The 22,338-nt window shown below is 37.1% G+C and overlaps 1 protein-coding gene across 4 annotated transcripts; it reads right to left on the bottom strand.

Moving 5' to 3' along the window:
* Window positions 1-10: 10 nt before the first annotated feature.
* Window positions 11-22,273, bottom strand: TDG (thymine DNA glycosylase). Of its 4 annotated transcripts, none has more exons than XM_051961251.1 (11): window positions 21,684-21,958; window positions 21,158-21,231; window positions 14,235-14,389; window positions 9,925-10,160; window positions 8,392-8,461; window positions 6,184-6,319; window positions 5,464-5,546; window positions 5,283-5,377; window positions 3,741-3,912; window positions 2,935-3,063; window positions 11-2,248 (listed from the first exon to the last, which is right to left on the bottom strand). In XM_051961251.1, the coding sequence occupies exons 3-11, from the start codon at window positions 14,338-14,340 to the stop codon at window positions 2,106-2,108; spliced, it is 1,170 nt and encodes a 389-aa protein (XP_051817211.1). In that variant the 5' UTR covers window positions 14,341-14,389; window positions 21,158-21,231; window positions 21,684-21,958; the 3' UTR covers window positions 11-2,105. The 4 variants fall into 4 exon arrangements, with proteins under 4 accessions (XP_051817211.1, XP_051817212.1, XP_051817210.1 ...); XM_051961252.1 differs by having other exon boundaries at window positions 21,158-21,228; XM_051961250.1 differs by lacking the exon at window positions 21,158-21,231 and having other exon boundaries at window positions 9,925-10,157; window positions 21,684-22,273.
* Window positions 22,274-22,338: the final 65 nt, after the last annotated feature.

Below are 22,338 nucleotides of genomic sequence, written 5' to 3'. Positions count from 1 at the left end.
AACGGTAAAGTACCATTTAATATATTTTTAATTAGAGAGTTTCTGACTAAAACCGAAGATACAACAAAGGGAATAAAATGTTAAAATCCCACACAACAGGAAAATAACAAAGATATGGAACACCTATATTTTTATTGTCAAAATTGGCATACTTTCAAAAGAATTTAAAATCTTTTCCATTACTATTTAATGGAAAAGTTTCAGACCATGACAGATAAGACAATTTAACAACCACTACTGTTTTCCCGTTTTCCATGAAAATGCTGTATCACGTGGTTTGATATTTCCAATACTCACTTCTCTAGCAGGTGTATGACAAAATCCAAAGACTGTATTTCCCTCCCCTTTAAATTAAATACAAAACTATTGTAAAGTTACAATAGTTACATACTATAGTGGTACCTAATCACATGCTTTACATAATTCTTGTGAAAATATAATTGATTCCTACTAATCCCTGATGCAAGGCACTTGTGAGCACCTGCAAGAAAATATCCATGTAAACGGTAATACAGTACATCATTTTAAATAACAAAGAACAAAGATTTTTCACACAGTTTAAGGGGAAAGGGAGAAAGTTTCCACCACAGCCCACAGCAAGAATAAAAGCAACAGGATTTTTCACAAAGATAGATTTTTAAACAGCTATTACAAAGAGAGGGTTAAGCCACATGACTCCCTGAAAACAACAACTATAAACCATCATAAATATTTCATATTTAAAAAGCCACAGACTATCTGAATATAAAAGCGTGGTGTGTAAGAGCACTGGATTGGGGGTAAGGGCACGAGGATCTTGTCCTACTTTTGCCATTAACACTTTAACTCAATGGGTCTCAGTTTCCCCACAAGAAAATTAGGGAGCTGAACTAGCAGACCTCTCCAAGGTCTCTCTTCCAGTTCGGACTTTCCATGATTTCAGTATTCTGACCAGGTCAGAATTTAATAAAAATGGCACTGATGAATGGATATAACATGATGAAATAATTATGGATCATATGGAGCAACATGGACACTATATACTAGGAAATCACAAGATAAAGCATCAAAATATCCTTTTCGTGGACCCTAACCAATAGACTTTCTTGCCAAAGAAAGGAATTATGGTGGAGAAAGGGAATGAAAAGTACTGGCTTATTAGATAGGACCAGCAGGGGAAATCATATTCTATTAGACACCACATTTTATGCACGTTTCAAGTATGAAAAGCACCTATATGGACCTCCTCAAAACAGTGTTTTGAGTAACACATCACTCCATCATTCACAACATGGAGAGCAGAGGCAGGCACCTAGACAGAAAGGTCATTGCCTCCCAACTACGTATCTCTGCTCTTCCACACAAGTAAAAAATCTGCCAAGTGACAAACGAACCATTGAGAACATGATTTCCCATGGCCTACCTGCATTCCCCGGGCTGACTGTGCGCGCCGGCTCTGAGGGGGTGGCCAGCGGCTGGCCTTCTGTGGAGGGAAGCTGGGGGGCTCCGACCTGCGGCCTGGAGCCAAGAGACTTCTTCACCAAGAAATGCCAACCGCTGGCCGCGTAGGGAAGGGGTCACTTTGAGGAAAGAAATGATTTAAGATTTCCCCATCAGCACAACCGGAAAACCCCCAAATCCCAAAGCACGTGCTCCACGGACATCAGGTGAGGAATCTCATGTTCACATGTGAATTATGACACATTTATGTCTGTACCCGTGACAATCATGCACATGATGTGCTTTTCAGGCATAAGAAGGACTCTGGAATTTCTTGCCATATGCAGATTTAAGAAAGAAGTATAAATATACAGGCTATTTAAAAAAAAAAAAAGCACACACTACAAGCAACTCCCAAAAGAAATAATTTCTTCAAAAATGAGACTACAGTTTGTCAAAAACTGTAAACAATAACACGTTAAATATAAAAACTCACATACAAAAGGATCTACGTTTGTTTTCAAACTATCTAGTTCATAAAGTTAATTCTACCACACAAATGGACTATCAGAAAATAATGACAGAAGCAAAGTTCTACTAAAATGCTTCAGTTGGTGAACTGAAGCACCCTTCTAGGCAGCTGCATTAAAACTGCAGGATGTAGCAAGAGCTCCGAGAGGCCATCTTCACACACAGCCGCCTTCTTGCTCTAGGGTCCCGAAGGGACTGAAGGAAGGCAGAATCTGGTCTGTGAATGACTGCGTCAGCCACTGATCATTTGCAATGTCCCCAAAAGTTGGTTCTCCACATAAGGCTAGACTATTTGTTCCTAGACAGGGAAAAAAAAAATAGTGTTAGTTTATTTTCTAAAAGACTGAAGCGATAAAACTGAAGGTCTTTAAAGGAGAATGGGTAAAACAGCCAAGAGTTTTCTGGGAACAGGATTTACCAGAGTTGCTGTTATAAGCTGGAATTGCATTTTTAAATCTTTGAAAATAGAATCATTTAAAAAATTCTTCAGGGTAGGAAACCATTAAAATCTCATACTACATTCCAGTAATTGAGAAGAAATCTTCCCCCCCCCACCCAATTACACATTAAATTAATGAGTCCGTCTGCCATTGCTAACCCAATCACTTACAGTAACACAAGAGAACTGCCATTTGTACAAGAGAGGGTAAGAAGACTCCTGGAGAACAAATTCTGCAGCCCATTTAAGAGTCTGCCTGAGACACAGAGGGAGACACACATACAGAGGCAGAGACTGCCAGGGTCACAGAGCTACTCAGTGCTGGATGTATAGGCACACTAGGGATTCCTGGTCCCAAGTTCTGTATTTTCTGCACTGTGCCCCATTGCCTCCTCAAAACTGTAAACATGATGATGTCATCATAGCCGGGGAAACAACAGGACTTTGTTGTTTCTTTTTTTTTGTTGTTTCTTTTAACAGTTTCACTCCCCAGCTACCTTTTCATTGGGTGTGCACACATGTGCAGGGAGGGGAAGCCTCATTACCTGTTCCATCCAAAGAGAAGGCACACGGCGGATCGACATCACATGCCTTTTCACAGTAAGCACCTCCATACGCTGCCTCGTAACCTGGATCATACTTTTCTTCCTTAACAGCCATCTTCTTGGCATCCTCTGTAAGAAGAAAAACAAATTAAAACTCCCTCTCAGCATTATTTTGAAAATGGTTACTGGTGCAAGTTAGACGTTAAAATGGTTAATCAGTAAATCATCTTTGTAAATAACCACAGAACATTTGTGAAAACTTCAAACATCTTTGCCTATAATGGTTATTTGGGGGCAGATTCCAAACGTGGTACTTTATAAGCACAGGCAAAAAAATAACTTCAAAGAGGTCTGGATATTTTATATGTAATTTTAAAAACACATTATAACATTTCTTATAGCATTTCTTCATCCCAACCCCATCCCTCCGACTACATTAAAAAAACAAAAATCAACAACAACCTCTCTAGGATAGTGATTCTTAACCTAGAATCTGAATGTTTTTAAAATCTTTTAATAATAATGTTTTGCTACAATTGGTTTATTTTGTATCCCTATATATTCTATTTTATGCATTTAAAAAAACTCTGAACCACTGTTTTAAGGGTGACATCCTTAGGCTTCATGAGATAGCAATGACCCCAAAAGGCAAAGGGGTAATGACCCTCTGCTTTAGGAACATCCGAAAGATCTGAAGGCCTGGGAGGAGGAAGGTGAGGGCAACAGAAAGACAAAACCTTCCCGTCTAACAGAAATAGGCATGAGCTGGCATGACGGCTGCCTCCGTGTATAAGGCCACCACGTACCTTGGGCAAGCTGAAGATCAAACGAATACTGCACCTCCTGTACATCTGTGTTAGGTACGATGCCTTTCAGCTGGTCTCTCAAGTCTCTCAGTTTGATATAATAATGAACTTTATCTTGTGCCCGTGGGAACTGAGCACATCTCGCACTGGAGGACGGCATGACATAGCAGAGCTATAATAGGAGACAAGGAAATGTTTAGAGTGAGAAGGACCTGGAACAGGACTGGCCCCGGCCTCAGACCCTCACAATCCCAATATTCAAGGCCTAGAGTGACCAAGGATCTGCCCCCTGAACCAGGCTGGAGGGAAAAGATTCCAGAAGCCAGGGCTCCTGGCTCCTAGCAGGGGTGCTTGCCATAAAGCCAAGTCAGATCAAGCAAGCACTTATTAAGCTCCTACTATGTGGAAGAGTTACAGATAAAAAAGGCAAACACCTTGGTCCTCAAGGAGAGAGGTGTGTGTGTGTGTGTGTGTGTGTGTGTGTGTGTGTGTGTGAGATGCATGTATACACACCCAATGAAAAGGTAGCTGGGAGTGAAACTGTTAAAAGAAATAACGTAAATTAGGCATTTCTCTGCAAATAGATCACAAAACTTATCTAACAGCTATAAAAATGAATCCATTATTAATGAAATCACTTACTAAGGGTAGGCATATAATTATGTATTTATTTGATCTGAGAAGTCCTAAATTTCTATAGTCAAACAAGGAGCAGGTTTTATTTGTATTTCTATCTTCCCTTGGGGCAGCTAGGTGTTACCACAGTGCAGAGTGCTGAGCCTGAAATCAAGATGACTCATCATCCTGATTTAAATCTGGCCTCAGACAATTACCAGCTGTGTACTCTTGGGTACCCTGTTTATCTCAGTTTCCTCATCTGTGAAATGAGCTGGAGAAGGAAATGGCAAACTACACCAGTATCTTTGCCAGAAATCCCCAAGTGGGGTCACAGAGAATCGAATACAAGTAAAAACGACTGAACAACAAATATTTCCAGCACTGCAGGGTATATACCTGATAAAAATTTGCAGAATAAATGGATTTGGAAAACAGAACTATTTGAAACTACTATTAAAATGTCCCCTTCATTTGAAAAAATATATTTCTACTATCAAAATAATTTTACTCTATTTTTTTAGACTACTTTGTCAAGATAATATGCTTAAAGTTGACAAATATGTTTCAACCTTTCTGACTATCAAGCATATGTCTACACTTATAGATTTAGTTCAAGACTTAGGTCAAATAAACTATTCAGCAAAATAATCACATGTACCATATTTAATCAATTATCAGTCAAACTAGTTCTTCCTTAAAATACAGATTATATAAAATACGTGATTTTTTTTAGTGTTATTACAATATATCTATTTTTTCCTTTCAAAGAGATCACATTTTAAAAGGGTAGTCTTTATTTGGACTAATATGCTATTTTTCTTCTCATCATCATGAATTAGAGGAAAGACAAAGGCTAACCTGACCAAAAATCTTTCATTTCCATGCATAATTAATTTGCGAACAAATACAGTTTAGGGAACTTACAGTTTCTGTATCAGGAACCTTATGAGGCTGAAGTCCAAATTCCAACTTCTTAACTTTTACTCCAAAAACTTCCTTGCTGAAAATCTCATAAATACCTGAAATGAAACAAAGCATACTGACATGCAGAACTGTAGAAACAACATCAGCAGAAGGTTAGCTCAAGTGCATAGAAAAATCTTACATTTTCCATTGAAAACCGCTATCCGAGGTTGGTATTTCTGTAATTTCTGCACCAAAATACGGCCTCCTTCTCGAAACTCTTTACTAAAAAGGAATAACAAAGCCATCAAGAGATGACGATATAATACAGTAATGTTATCTTAGTCAATCTTTATAACAACAACAACAAAAACAACTAGTAACAACATTTTAATTTTAAAACAATATAGATAATTGATCAACTGATGAACTTGGCTCTTTTCAACAATGTCGTGATTCAGGCTACTTCCAATAGACTTGTGATGGAGAGAACCATTTGTATCCAGAAAGAGAATTATGGGGATTGAATGTGGATCACAACATAGTATTTTCACCTTTTTGTTACTGTTGTTTGCTTGCTTGTTTTTTCTTTCTTTCTGATCTGATTTTTCTTGTGCAGCATGATAAATATGGAAATATGTTAAGAAGAATTGCACATGTTTAAACTACATTGGATTACTAAGGGAAGGATGTGGGGAGAAAGAAAGGAGAAAAATTTGGAACACAAGGTTTTGAGAGCAAATATTGAAAATTATCTTTGCATCTATTTGGAAAATTATAAAGCTATTATTATTAAAACAAACAAAAACAATACAGATAACATAAGCAATATGGAAAGTGGAGGACAAGAAGAAGATAATTACAACCTACCAGGTTATTTTACAGCATAAAAATCATTGTTGTAGACTACCTACTACCCTACCTTGAAAGATCCTTGCTGCCCGGAGTAGTCCTCTCCACCATATTTGTAAAGCCAATACCATACTTTCCTGGCAAAGTATGATCATCCATATGATTTAACTGGGTCTCACTCAGCCCAGACATAAAGAGACACTTCCCTATTACAAAAGAGTGGGGGGAAAAAATAAGGTGTGATTTTTAACTTCAAGATGAAAGGTTTTCTGGTATAAGGAGAATTTATATTCTCCCTTCCACATTCCATTCTTTAGAAGATATAGGAAGAAAACAAAAACAAAAACATCATTAAACCTCTTCTCATTCATAAGTAGAATACTACCAGCAGATTTTTACGGGGCAATAAGAGCAGTCTTTTTTCATTAACTGCCTGCTACTCAGAGAATAGGCAAACTAGCTGAGGCAACAAGTGCTGGGCAGATTGAGCCATCACCAGCATCACCTTGACCTTTCAGACCTTGATGGTGATAATCCAGAGGACCCTGACCCCAGTAGCCTTGGGAATATCAAGACTTCCAGCCCAGTGCCCTCAGTCCTGAACCATCCTGTGAAGATGCAGTCTGAGGACTCCTTCTCCTGGGGCTACAGTAACAGCCGGTCACAGCCACAGCAGAGAGAGAAAAGGAAATTCTCACCACCAAAGTCCTGGGTTCTACATGAGCTATGGATATCATAGAATCAGGGGAAAAGATATTAGAGAAGAGGTCTATCTATTTCTCCTAAGGAGTATAGGACTTGCAGCTGAAACCTTCCATCTGTCTCCCCATTTATAAAGAGAGATCCTGACAAGCAGGGACTACCTGGCTTTATTTGTGTCCCCAATCCAGAGGGTAGTGTTTTACTCACAGCAAACACTGAATAAATGCTATTTATCACTCATTCAATCAACCTGTAACCCTAAAGTTCTGACAAAAAAAGTCTGTTATGTATAACTGAAAACTAGACTAGAAGGCTGTTAAGGTTCCTTTATATTCCAGGTCTTTATGAATCTAAGATGATCAGAATTCTTCACACATGAGGTTTTTAGGATGACATCTTAGAATGCAGTGCCTCAAGTATATATCTGTATATTTAGTCTGCTGGGTGAGGAGATAGACACCAGTGCATTTCTCCTTTGTGGCTTCATATTTCTTAGAAGATATTACAGAACTAACACTTGTAAGGCCCTGTAACCACAGTGCAAACTGAGTCTGGTCCTTGTAAGGGCACTTCTGACTGGAACATCATGAGGGCTTTTCTAACTACTTCAGCATTAAATAATTATGTTTGGAAATGTGATGGCCTAATCCATCTGACTATTAGTTTGCCTTCATGCTAACAGATGATACCAGCATGTCCCCTCCAAATACACAGAAATAGAGGCAAGTCAGATCACATGGGATCCGTGCTTATTTCTTGGATGTGAACTGTAATTTTATTACTTTAGAGGTAGGGTGTCACAGGTCTCGAGGTTTAAGTCCTGCCTTTAACACCTAAGAAGTAGGTGATGATGTGTGTACTCCAGAAGGCTCTGGGCTGCAGACAAGAATCAATGGAGGAAGTTTTCACATGGGGAGCCCCCTAACTCTATGAAATGGCAAGTCCAAGATCTCTGTGGAAGAATTTTGATAGAGGAACTTGGCTGTACTTCTTCCTGCTAGGCTGCCATTTTGACCCCGGCCTACATCTGCCTCTAGGAAATAACTATGAGCCACACAACTCAGTCATGTATTGGGTTTTGACTCACAGTAAGAATGTCAATATGAATATGGGTTAGCACCTCTGTCCTATAATTAACTCTCTGGTTATTGACAGAAATAACACATTAAGCCTAAATATCCAGCAGAATTATCTAGTAGACATTCCCAGGCCCTCTGGCTTTAGCGCCCATTGCCCTACCTTCACTACTCACTATTTTTGCTCTAGAAACAGAGGGAGAGGTTAGTTGGTATTTTTACTAATTTTATGGCTTATCAAAGTCCCCCCTTCTCAGGCTATTGCCTAGTGATGGCTCCCTTCCCTCCTTTCCGTTAGTGATGAGTCCCTTTATATTAATCCAGCTGCTCTGGCATAGCAGACACAATTCCTCAGAGAACTATTCTTTCTAGTCTGGCAAAACTGGCCCGCTACACTCTTATAAACCTGTGTCTACACCATGCCAGTCTGAGACAAGGAAAAAAAATCACCTAACTAAAAAGTTAATCAACAATAACGATAAACTAAGAAAACAACTCACAAAAATGGTTTCCAGGTCCTGGGTAATGATGCCCTTTGTAAGCTGCCATTAGTCCTGGGTTTATGCCAATCTAGAAAAGCAAGATAATTCAAAATTTTAAGAGATACCAAGATGTGATTTGGGTGGGATAGGTAGAATAACAATCGATTCCTCATTCTTCATTTGTACAATTATTTAACTAAAAGACAAATTTAAGTAAATATGATTAACAATATATGCTTTTAAATAATTTCCTAATCTTAATTTCATTTTAGAAAAAAAATTGTCCTAAATTATTTTTTGAGTCAATTTTAGCTAAACGTGAGGTCAAATGCAAATAGAAATGGGAGTCAAATGTAAGAAAGTATATGGGCTGCATAATGTCTTAGTTTTAAAACGTAATATTATCTATTATATCTCTATTTTGTTAAATATTTCCCAATTATTATTTTAATCTGGTAAGAGTACACTATGAGTGTTGTGGGACAACTGTCTGAAACTCCGAGTTAAAGGCTAATCCCTGGTGACCTTTAAAAAAAAATTCAAGGTATTTAAATCAAAATGCATAAAAGACACAAATGTCTGTACGATGTGGCACAGAAAAGTTCAAAGGAATGATGATCAGAAAAGAATTCAGAGGTGAAACCGTGGATAGAGCACTGGATCTGGAATCAGGAGGACCTGAGTTCAAATCTAACCTCAGGCAACTAGCTGTGTGTGATCCTAGACAAGTCCCTTAACCCTGATAGAATACAGCATCTTTTGTTGGGAAAGAGCACTGGATGTGGCATTAGAAGACCCCACTTCAAGTCCTGTTCAAGTTCTTGTCTGTAAAATAGAAAAAAAAAAAAAAAAAACACCAAAAAAAAAAAAATAAATAAATAAATTTTTTAAAAAGTGGCTTCTTGAGAGGAAAAGGTTTTGTTGACCACAAAGTACTATTGAAAAAAAATTACTTTCCACCAGCGTATCATATTTCATAACATATTTTCTAAATGTTTACAAAATCCCAACACAAATGCCCTGACAAATCCCAAAATCAAATGATAGGAAGAAAATGAAGAAATGGGGCCATATTTAACATCAGCTCCTGGTTCAATGAGCAGCCCTTACTTTGCTGCTCAATGCCTATCCCACTTGTGCTGTTACATTTTAATCAACTTACTCTAAAAGGTAATTAGTGAGACATCAGGAATATACTAGGAAATGTGGTCAAAAGGTGGTAGAGCAGGGTGAGAAAGTAAAATCAGAAGGGGAATGAGGCTGAAAGGGAACTGCTTGGATCACTTTGGTCAATAGTTGTGTTCTGTTCTCTTATCTTTTAATTCTTTTGGTAGTGAAACTTTTTCTCAAAAGGAAAATTGGACATTAAGAGCTGAGTGGCCTCCTGCAATGTAACCTTTAGCAGCTCAGATACTTAGAATTCCCAGAAAGGACACTCAGACATGAATCTTTCCATTGAGGTACCACAGCATCTTGAGACCTGTAAATCACAAATAATCCATTGACAAAACTCAGTCTGCTATGAAAAGTTTTATGATGATTCTAACTTACAATGACAATGTCCAGGTTGAAGGCCAAAATATCAGGCAGGGTCTTGGTCAGAAGTTCAGCTTCTGAAACCCCATTAAAACGATCCACTTTCCTTTTCACTTTGAAAGTGTCGGTAATTTTTTCTTGTTTCCCCTTGGATTTGGCTGCCCTGGGTGCTCTGGGGGTTGCAGCGGGTTTTTTCGGCTCTGACTTTTTTGCCTCCGAAGATCTGGTTCTTCTTTTTCTTCCTTTTTCTTCTGAAACATTGGAATTATTTAGGTTGTAGTTAACTGACATTTTTATCACAGATGTACAGTATTCAGTGCTCACTGTATATAGGCTCTTCATTAAGTCCTTACATACTTTAAAATAGCAGTAACTTAGGCTAGAGGTCTAATAACAGGAATCCATCAAAAGTCCTAAGAGCCAACATATTGAAGATTTAGCACAATCACCTTACACCACTATGTACAAGGATAGAGAAGGCTGGAAAGTGAGGCAGGAGTAAAGTTAGTATGGCCTGGTCCTCTCATGAAACGGTGGTCTGAGCAAGGAACACATTCGGCATCTGGAGGCAACTCTCAGTTGTCAGAGGGCCCCATTTCTTACAAATCTCTCAGAATATACACTGAATTCTCTTCTCGTTATCATGATGTATCTGGCCAACAAAACACAGGCTCCTGGAAGGTTAGGAGTATCTCATTTCTGTACCTCCACCCCAAGAGCCTAGCAGCATAATAGCATCTATAAACAATAGGTATTTGCTTGGTTTATAATAATAAGCCTGAATCCTCGAGAAAATATTTTATTTGATCCAACATACTTGATAGAAAAGTAAAAAATTACTTTAAAGAAAGAGTTCCCATCAGAAAGTTATTTTTTTTTTAATTGTCATGAGTAGTAAGCAAGTAAACTTAAGTTAGTAGGCTAGTTCACTTCTGCAGAACACAATCTCCTTTCCTGATAATTCCAAGAAATGTGATACTTCAAAAGGCAAATAAATTACCGGAGGATCTACTGAAAACTTGAAAGAATTTTCCCATGTCAATATTTAAAATCACATTACTTTAATAGATTTGTAATCTCATGCCATCTTATCCTATGTGATTCTTCTAAATTCATCACATCTTTTTTTACTGTTGTTTTAACTTAAATCATGACTGCAATTCCTGACATAAATTGATTTTGTTTTAGCCCCATTTTTGAAAAATTCTGTACTTTTGTCTTTATGTCTTATGTACATTCTCATATGCAGCAAATTGTTGGGTTCTGTTTTCTCATTTAATCTGGCATGCTTCCTTTTATGGGTGAATTTAACCCACTAACACCCTAAAGTTAAACCATATGTTAAATTATAAATCAAGTTGGAAGACATTTCCTCATTTCATATATGAGGAGATTGACACCCAATGGGATTAAATGACTTGCTCGTGGTAACTCCAGTAATAAATTGCATACCTGGGCTTTGGACTCAGGTTCCTTAACTCTAAGTCCACTGTTCTTTTTACTGTATCATTTTGCTTAAGTCTAGAAATCCAGCATCCAGATCTTTATTAAAGTTTTCTTCCAGTGCCTAAAGCTCAAGCTCTGCAAAGTCCTACCAGTTTGCTTTTTAAATGATATTTCTAAAATTCTGTCATGACCTTTTTTTTTTTTTTAAATTGGGGTTAGCTTCCTGTGGATTATTTTGCTTGAAATAATTGAATACTAAACTAGGCTTCTTTTATCCAGTTCAAATTAAAAATATATCCAGTTCAGGAACTTACAAATAACATGTCTGATAAATTTCTTTTGTTCTAAACCTATGATTTCATAGATATAGGATATTCTTAGTGTAGAAACTCCTCCTAGCAATACAGATCAGCAAATGTTCTGCCATCTTGTAGTCTTAGAAAGTTGACTAGTATACTCAGGGTCACTCTTTCCATATGTGTCAGAAGTAGGACTTGAATTTAGATTTTTCCAACTATGAGGCCAGCTCTCTAGTCATTATACCATACTCTAATTTTCCAGTGTTTTTTTTTTTTTGTTTGTTTGTTTGTTTTAATGCTTAATTACTATACTTATAGCCATTCCATTAAAGATAGCAATACTCCTTCCCTTGGCTTAATTGGATACGTCTGCAAAGCAAGCAAGAGTTAACTGCATTTGAAAAGATAATTTCAAAAATACAGTAACGTTAAATAGCTACCATATTCTAAAAGGCCACAGGGTGGAGATATTGTGCTGAAATTTTTTTCCCCTCTAGAAGATGAAACTGGATACCTCTTACTTTCCAGAGAAAAAAGTATAAAAGTTTTCTCTCACTAAGAATTGAGAAAAAGAAAGTATTTCAAAAACTCTTGTTTCTTAACCATTTAAAAAAAAATCCTTGTATATAAAATTACATATGATGTAAAATAAAATTGTATATAATGTTTTGGGCTAAATTATTATCGTTATATAATGTCAGGTTTGGAAAGAAGCAGAGGATCATAGATTTAGAATTAGAAAAGACATTAGCAGCTATCAAAATTCATCAATTTTTTTATAGCTGAGAAACTTGGAGTCTTTAGAGAAGCTAAGAGAGACCCTTTATTATATAGCTAGTGAGTATCAGAGTCAAGGCTGAATTCTCAAAAGAATATCAAGTTCAATTCATTCTTTTTTGGGAAAAGTGAGCATGAAGCAATTAGGATTAAATAACTTGCCCAGGGTCACACAACTAGTATGAGTCAAATTTAATTTATTCTTCTACAAAAATCTTCTTTGCCAAAGACTTCAGCAGTGGCTCCCCATTTCTGTCTTTGTTAGCGGTCTCAGGAGAGCAGGATCCTGCTGCCCATCCCATTTTTGAAGTGCTATCATTGACAGAAAGTTTATACTTATAATGTCAGATCCAAATTTGCCTCTTTAGAACTACTGCCACATTTAAAATGCTTTTCAAACACTGGGAGCAGCAAGCTTTCTGCTTCACATCAAGCACCAGCAGCTCCTTGAGCAGAAAGTCAAGACTCTCCACCACTCTGCTTGTCATTTTCTGTACGTCCTCCAGCTTATCAACATCTTCTTTAAAATATATTTGCCCTTTTAGAAGCAGGATTGTATTATCTGATGTAGTTACTGAACAGAGTTCTAGTTCCATTTTTAATGTAAGTAGCAAAAAGAAAGAACAATAATATGTCTCTCCAAAAATTAAAAGGGAAAAAAAAAACTCAAAATAGACATATCTAAATCAATTTCAAGTGTGTATGCTGATTTTGTTTTGTTTTAATACAAAGTTTTCTATTTCTGTTTTTAAATTTATCCAAAAAGTTGGATTAGGATATGTTGGCACATGTACTACTTTCTTTAAAAATTATATTAAGTTTCCCCATAATGTACTATAAAAGATCCATACAACTCACTGTAGATCCTCCTCTGATTCTTTTATGAAATTTAAAATGTTTTTCAATTTAAAAGTGAATTCTGGAAGGTATAAATTGGGTAATTTTGATTACATTAAATTAGAAAGTGTTTGTACAATAAAATCAACATAACCAACATTAAGAGGGAAAACAGAAAATTAGGAGAAAACTTTTATGGATAGTTTCTCAAATAACTTTATCAAATTTATAAGAATATGAGTCATTCCTCAATTGATAAATGATCAAGGTATATGAAGAGGCAGTTTTTCAATGAAAAAATTAAAACTATACTTAGTCATATTAACAAATACTCTAAATCACTACTGACTAGAGAAATGCAAATGAAAACAACTTTTCGACATTATCTTACATCTTTCGGATTGGATAAAATAATAGAAAGAGAAAACAACAAATGTTGGAAGGGATTTGGAAAAACTGAGACACTAATTTTATTGTTAGTGAAACTGTGAACAGATTTGACCATTTTGGAAAGCGATCTGCAATTATGCCCAAAGAGTTATAAACCTATATGGACTGACTCAGCAATATCACTAATTAGGTCTGTTTCCCAAGGATTAGGGAAAAAGGAAAAACAAAACAAACAAACAAAAAAAACATGTTCTAAAATATCTATAGCAGCTCTCTCTGATGGCAAAGAGCTAGATATTGAAGGAATGCTTGGATGATTGAACAAGTTGTGGCATATGATCATGATGGAATATTATTGTGCTATAAAAAATGATGGCTACCTGATTTTAGAAAAAATATGGAAAGACTTGCATGAAAAGAATGAAGGGTAAAGTCTAAAGGAAAGATATTACTAAGTCATGAAAATATGTCCTATAAAGACAAACACAATGAAGGACAGCTATAAAGAGCAATTAATTATATGTTTTCTAAAAACAGACTGATTAATTAAAATTTTACTTAATTTTCAAAAATTACCTGGAATAGGTTCCGGTTCAAAGGTTGGGAGTGGGAGTGGGAGTGGGATTTCTGGCAGAGCTGGTTGTTCATTCATAAACTCCATGCTGGGAGGTGTAGCCATCATTGGATAATACGGAAACTGGTAAAATGCTTGAAATTGCTCAAAATAATATCTTAAAGAGAGTAAGAGAATATGCTTTCATTATAATGTTACAAATTGTTTCATTAAATATGAAGTTGTAAAATGAGACCTTAGCATGCTATTTCATTTTCAGAATTTACATATGTTTCGATTTACATGTTTCAGTAAGAATACTTGAGGAATATGGAGATGGTCTAGAAATATCACAGAATCCCACAGCTAGAAAGACCCAAAAAGTTAACAATAGCCACCGACCTTCAAAGAAAGCTACATTTATATTTCAAAACAGATCTGAGTAAATACCATGTTAAAGATATCTATAACCGCAACATTCAACTATTTCAATATTTAATCATACTAGCAGAAAAAAAGTTCTGATAAGTGATGTGACACTAGTAGAGGTTATGACAAAATACTTAGTCTCTACTCAAACATTTAATTTTTTTAATATCAATATGTTCTGTATAAGTGATTAAAAGCCTTGTTTAAAAAAAAAAAAAAAAAAAAAAAAAGGAAACATTTAAGAATTGCTGCTAACTCTCCTAAGCTTAGCTATTCAACTGTGTGGTGACAATAGCACACCTAAACTTCAGGATCAGTTTTCTAGTGGCTAAGACTTTTGAAGGCTGAATCTGGAAAAAAAAAAAAAAAATGAAAGAGCCTGACAGTGAACTGATGTTTATTAACAAGAGCTGTTTAAAATGTATTTATAATCACTGAAGGTAAAACCATGGAAAGGAATTACCATTGTTCCCTCAAAATATCCCCATTTACTCTTGCAGGTTACTGGCACATTAAGAATGATTTAACAAGAAGTAATTATTCATGTTATTAAATTATCAATTTTTGCAAAAGAATTCACTACAAGATTATTTTCAACTGACGCCATCCTAACTTCTATTAACTATATGACATTAAACAAAAAGGCTGGGTTCAAAAAATTTAAAGACAAAAGTTTTAAATATTACTGTTAGTTTCCAACATATTCATTATTTTATTTTAAATATTTTATTTAGGCTTTTTTGTCTTTATATCAGTTATTTTATTCTCACCTTCAGAATGAATCATAATTTGTGACAAAGAATAAACATTATAAAGTGTTATACAATAGTGACTTCATCTGACAGAATACAACCTTCTGTCCTAGTAGTTCCCCTACTCTCTCTCTGACATGAGAGGAGTCATAAACTTAATTGACTACTGTTTGGGTTACATTACTCCTTTTTCAATTAGTCATTATGTCACATATATCAAAAATGATATTCTTATATATACCAGTGCAAATGCTTCAATATAAGCACTGTGTAATTTTCATTTGGAGGAAATAAGCAGATAATACTGTTAACTGAATTTCAATAAGAAAAAGAATTCCTGAAATTCTAAGTTAACAAAGCTATATGATTTAACCCATACCTAGAAATGAAGGCCTGAATTTAGTTTTCTATAAATTATAGGTTAAGTTCTTAGCATTACAAGCCTTGCTTTCAAAACCGATTTTAAAAAACTCTCAAAGAGTTTAAACTTTAAGTTAAAGACTTAAAATTTTAAGAGCTGAGCAAATATACCAAATATAATTGAATATTCTTTGATTCCCATGACAACATCCTGAACAGTAAATGTCAGTGTATGGAGAAAATGCAATTGGACAGGAGTAAGGAAAGCTGGGTTTTGTTCCAGTTTTGTCACTATCTAATTGTGGCACATCACTTAACAGAAGATCTCTGCTGTCTTGTTGGTGAAATAAAAAGGTTTGGAACAGCCAGGCTCCAAGAGCTTTTCCAGCACTTTTATAGTTCTAAATGAGATGCATATAAGTACATTTCTGCATTCAGAAAATCTGCATTCAGTTCTTGGATCTGCTCCTTAGTACTACCTATCTCTAAACCTTAACTTCCTCATCTAAACTCTGGATTTCCTAAAGTACTTTTCTAAATTCTGACAATTATCAAGCTCTGTGATTTCAATGGCTTGAGTACTCCTTTTCCCAACAGATGACAAGCCATCTCTCTGTGTAAAATGTATCATATTTGCAAAGGAACCAACAGCCAACCTGGTGATAGCCATCATCAGGCATAATTAGACTGGCCTTGATTACAAACACAAAGTATATTACTAGATCATAATCAAAGCTCTTTTCAACTTCACAGGTTCCCCAAAAGCTCATAATTCAAAGGCGCAGTCTCAAGAGAACTGCGGGTTATGTCTAGGCCACAATGAGGCAGCTGAGTACAGCATTAATGGAAGACGGACAATAAGATGATGGTGTTATTTTATTTGATCCTAGATAGGCTTCCAAGCTGGGAGGCCTTTTAGAGATCACCTACTCCAATCCTCTCATTTTACAGATTAGAAAACTGAGGCTCAGAGACATTAAGTAATTTGCCAATGATCAGAAAGCTAATAAATATTGGAGGTGGGATTTGAAATCAGATATTATAACTCCAAATGCAGTCCTTTTCCCACTGTATCACGCTGCTTCAATCATCTGTAATAAGGAATAGGAATATCAGTATTCAGTAGATGTCAGCAAACTCAGGACTGCTGAAAACCAGGTAGAAAATCCCACCAGGAAGAGGTTTTCTCTTTGTGGAAAATACTGAAAGGCAGATGGGTCACTAGTTATTAAAATTCTCTAGATCACCTTTTGGCAATAAGATCCAAGATCCGCTCCCACCCCCCAAACTTTGGCATTCTCTTCTCTTCCAGATATAAGAATTAATCTTAAACGTTTTCTTAAGAATTCCACAATGTCCATTTCATTTACTCCAACTGCTTCTCCTATCTGTGTTCCTTAGGTACAATTTCTACATCATTGGATAGTATCTCTGAGAGGGAATAGGAAATGCAAAGGAGAAGTGAACAGTAGGCATAAGCAGCTTGCCAAATATCACCAACTGATCAAGTAGATAAGAGAGGTAGGGTACAGAATGTCCTTAGAAAGATGCAGGGCAGGACAATAGGTGAGCCAGAACCAGTCATTCAACGAGAGAGAGGGACCACCATTTCACAAGCCATAAGCAGCACTGACAGCCACATAAGGTTTAGAGATCTAATAAAAATATCATATAATGGTCGAAGACCTTATAAAATATTTATGGATCTGTCACAGTCATGGGTAAGATTTGTATTCTTAACCAAACAAGAGATAGAGGCAATGACAAAAGATAAAACAGATAATTTTGATTAGTTGAAACTGAAGAGCTTCTGCACAGACATGAATGCATTCAGAAGTGGCTGAATGAGAAAAATTCTTTGTGTCAAATTTCTCTGATAAAAGCTTGGTATCTAAGATAGAAAACAATTAACTTATATGAATATAAAAAAGTTTAATGTCCATTCCCCAATAGATAAATAGTCAAAGAATATATAACCAAACAGTTCTCAAAATAAGAACTGCAAAGTATTCACAACCACCTGAAAGAATTCTCCAAATTACTAATTATAAGAGAAATGCACATCAAAATAACAGAGGTTTTACCTCATACTTTAATATGTTATTGGTGGAGCTGTGAAATGGTTTAACAATTAGGAATTATGGGAATTAAGCAATTTGGAATTATGCAAATAAAGTGACTAAAATGTCCATACCTTTTGAAATTCCTTAAATTGGTTTAAACACCTAGAAATCACTCATAAGAAAAATGTCCCCATTTACTGCAAAATATTTATTGCACTTTTTGTAAAAGCTAAGAAATGCAAACAAAGCAGATATCCATCAATTTGGGAATAGCTAAACAAATCATGGTGAATGTAATGGAAGATTACTGTGCTGTAAGAAATGATGTGTATGATGTAAGCAGAGAACCAAGGAAAGATTATTAATGAATTGCTATAGAGTGAAATAAGCAGAGCCAAGAAAACAATCTACCCAGTAACTTTGACAGCTGACCACATGTCAAAAAATCAAAACTAAATGTAACAAAAATAAAAGATTGAGCAGGACCTATATGAAGAGAAATGAGAAGTACCCTCCAATCTATTCCTCTATGGAGGTAGGAGGAAAACAGGCACATTACACATTTTTGGCCTTTTTCAGTGTATCTGAACTATTTGTCATATGGGATGTGTCTCTGGGAGAGAAAAGAAATATAAGATAGCTATGGAGAAATGAGAAACAGAAAATATCAATTAAAAGCTTATATTTTAAAAAAGATTTATGGTAGAACAGATAAAAGTCATGCAGGATGAGTATGAGATGCACTGAAGAAGAAAATGAAGATGGTTTCTAAACTAAAGTGTCTGAGAAAACCCATTGAATGTTATTACTATCAAGCAGCTGTAACACTAGAATCCCAATACAACCAATCCAGAACATCTGGGTCTATTACAAACACTCAAATTTCTGTTGCCTTTCTTCATAATAATCCACCAGAGTTGGCAGGTATAAATGATGGGTCAGGGAGAAGTCTTGTCTTGGGCAAACAGTTATTAAAGAGTAGAGTTGCAACTCATCTTAGAAACAGTGCTGGCACTAGGTTCAAATTTCGTCTTTGTTATTTACCACAAGTCAAAGTATCTGAGCCTTGGTTTATCCAACTGTATAATGAGAAGATTGGACTGGATGACTTCTGAGATCCCTTGCATCTCTAGAGCCAGATTTCTCTTGTGATATCCTTTATGTCGCCTATCTGTAATAATGCGTCATAAAGCAATGATCCTAGGCTATTCATAAAGCTGACCATGCCTCTGACAGCTCAAACTGCTTTGTAGGACACTTCAGTCCCTTCCCAATCTGGCCCCAATCAATCTTTCCAGACTGATCAAACACCACTCCTTTCTCCCCACTGTACAGTACAGCTTGGATCCAACACTCCAACTCTGCTGGGCCTTTGCTTGGGGTGCCCTCCCTCCCTCCTTCCCTTCAAGGTTCATCTTGTGAGCCATCTTTTAAAACATCATGTTCCCAAAGTCCTAATGCTGCTTTCTTTGTTAAAAGCTTTGAAGACACCAGTGGAAGTATTTTCCTGATCAGTCAATAAGGATTTGCTAAGCACCCATTAAGTGCCAGGGAGAGTGTTAAATGCTAAGGGATACAAAGAAAAGCAAAATCTAGTCCCTAGGCAAATTTTATATAGATACATATATTTATGTATGTATATAAATCAAGCCACATACAGGATAAATCATTTACAGAGGAAAGGAAAGGAACTGGAATTAAAGGGGCTTGGGAATGACTTGCTATGGAAGGTGGGAATTACTGGCTGGCATTTTGGGGAGGCAGAGCAAGGAGAGTGAGTGTTTAATGCAGGAGGGGCAGCCAGGGAAAATGCCAAGAAGCAAAAGTTGGAGTTTCAAGAAATTGAAAGGAGGCCAGGGTTAAGTGGATGGAATAATAGAAGGAGGTTGAATACTGCCTCCTCCCACCTACCCCCTCCCCCCCAAATGCTTTGTATAGTGGCAGACATTTAGATCAAGAGTGGGGCAGCTAGGTGGTTAAGTGGATAAAGTACCAGGCCTAGAGTCAGGAAAACCTGAGTTCAAATGTAGCCTCATTTATTTACTAGCTGTGAGACCCTGGACAAGTCATTTAACCCTGTTCACCTCAGTTTCCTCATCTGTAAAAATGAACTACAGATGGAAAATCACTCCAGTATCTTTGCCAAGAAAAACCTAAATGGGGTCACAGATAGTCAGCCAAGACTCAAATCACTCAAGAACTAAAACCGGGGATCTCCTATATTTGCTCATCTATTACTTGTATACCCACCAACAATTTAACAATCTGCAAGCACAAGATGAAGTACTTAAGACTCTAGCTTCCAGTGAGAGTGGATTTCAAATTCAATCTCAAAACAGCAAAGGCGGCAAGTGCCAAGGGTGTCAGTTAAATTGTAAATATCCTCAGGCAACTACCTAAAGACTTGAAATCTAAGCTATAAAGAGCCTTTGGTGGAGGCAGTTTACTAATCCACTAACAATAAAATCACAGGTCCTTTCTAATCTCTACCAGGCTATCAATTGTATGTTTTAAAGTCTGCAAAGTGCTTTTCACTCAAGGTGTTCCAAAATCCTAAATATAGCTTTAAGCTTTTTAGGGCTTAAGCAACTAAAATTTAAAGCAGCACCAAAGCCTGGGAACCACCATTATTTGATTTCTCCCAAGATTCTCACAAACACCTAGTAAAGTAGATGCTATTATCCACTCTCATTAGATAAAAATCTAGAAACAACCAGAAAAAGGTAAGTAGTCCTTGCTTACCTATTATCCATTCTCCTTATAGAAAAATCTAGAAACAACCAGAGATAGGTAAGCAAGGACTATTTTGGGTCAATAATCATTTTTCAAAGATTAAAACAAATTTAACAATTAAATCAAATTTAACATTTTCTTCTTGTTTAGTCTTGTCGGACTCTTTGAGACCCTATGGACCACACAATCCATGGAATTTTCCTGGCAAACTGGTTTGCCATTTTCTTCTCCACTGACTAAGGTTAAGTGACTTGCCCTGGGTCACAATGCTAGTGTCAGAGGCCATATTTGAATCCAGATCTTCCCACCTGCAGGCCCACTGAGCCACCTAGCTGTCTTCAATTAAAGTTTAAATATTAATCTAATTTATTATTAAATATTAATTATTAAAATTAAATATTAAAATGTCAAAAATTTAATTAAATTATTTAGAATCTTATATTTAAATCTTATGTTAAATTTAAGGATTAACTTAAATTGAACTTAAAAGGCTAAAGTTAAATTTAAAAGCTTAATCTAAAATAAATTTTAAAATTTAAGTTTAGATTGAATATAAACGCTTAACTTAATTTAGAGGCTTAAATTTGATTTTTTAGAAAAACTACGTACCGGGCACTGTGCTAAGAGCTGGAGACACAAAGAAACGCAAAACTGCTACCTGCCCTCAAAGAGCCTGGAGTCTACTGGGGAGACAACACGCACATATTAGAGATATGAGAACTGCAGGTAATAAAGTAGGGAAGGCATCGGGGCGTGGGGGTTGGGGAAGGCTTCTTGCACAAGCTATTTTTCGTCTGCGCATTCTCCAGCGCCTAATACGGAGGCTGACACCCAATAGGTGCTTTAATAAAAACTGGCCAAAGGAAAAAAAAAAAAAAAAAAAAAAAGCGGGGGTGGGTATGTAGGGGGAAGGGGACCAGACTCCAACGTTCCAGGGGGGAAAGGCTAGGAGTCTGCGCACGCGCGCGGCCTCCGCCTTTGTACCAGGATGAGGGGCATTTAAAGTTCTTCTCATACGCATGCGCCCACAAAGGGGAGGAGGAGGGAGAGGGAGAGGGAGAGGGGTGTGGGGGGGGTAGTATGGGCTGGAGAGTGGGGGGCAGTAGCCCTTCAGTCGCCAAGTCCTGAGACGTACCTGCTCGGGTCGTCGGCTTCCATTCCCCGCCGCCCTTCCAATCGACGGTGCCCTCTCTTAATCAAGTGTTTCCCTGCCGAGGCAGAGGGATCCGTCACAGCCCGGGACGGACAGAGAGATGGATGGATGGATGGATGGATGGAAGGTAGAAGACGACAAGCTCAGCAGAGAACCCTCAGCTTCTACTCCGCCTCCCAGAATCCCACCCCCTCCCTTTTGCCCTCCCCTCTACCGCCGTCAAACTCTTCAATCCTTCCTTCCGGCACCCAGCAGCCAATCCGCGAGCGCCTTGTCTTGCACGTGGTGCGAGGAACTGGCCAATCGGCTAACTGGGATGAAATAGACGGCCCAGTAGCTTTGCCTCAAGGGCTTTCGGGAAGGAGAAAAAGGAAAGGGAGGGGGAGAGAGGAGGAAGGGCGTGACGTCAGCGTCTCTCCGCAGCTCTGTGAGGAACCTGTTTGCTCCGGGCCAAGAGGTGGGATCCTAGCAGAGATTGGTTACCCTGGTTACCTAGCCCCCCCGGGGCGCGCCTACGCAGGCCGAGCAAATGGGGTATATGGAACCGCTAGTATCATGCAGTGGTATAATCCAAAGTATTACGGCTAAATTTCTAATTCACCGATGCCAAATTAAAAATAAATTAAATTAAAATCGC

Source organism: Antechinus flavipes, chromosome 5 (assembly GCF_016432865.1).
Source record: "Antechinus flavipes isolate AdamAnt ecotype Samford, QLD, Australia chromosome 5, AdamAnt_v2, whole genome shotgun sequence".
In the NCBI taxonomy this organism is placed as follows: domain Eukaryota; kingdom Metazoa; phylum Chordata; class Mammalia; order Dasyuromorphia; family Dasyuridae; genus Antechinus; species Antechinus flavipes.
This window is presented reverse-complemented; position numbering and strand designations above follow the sequence as displayed.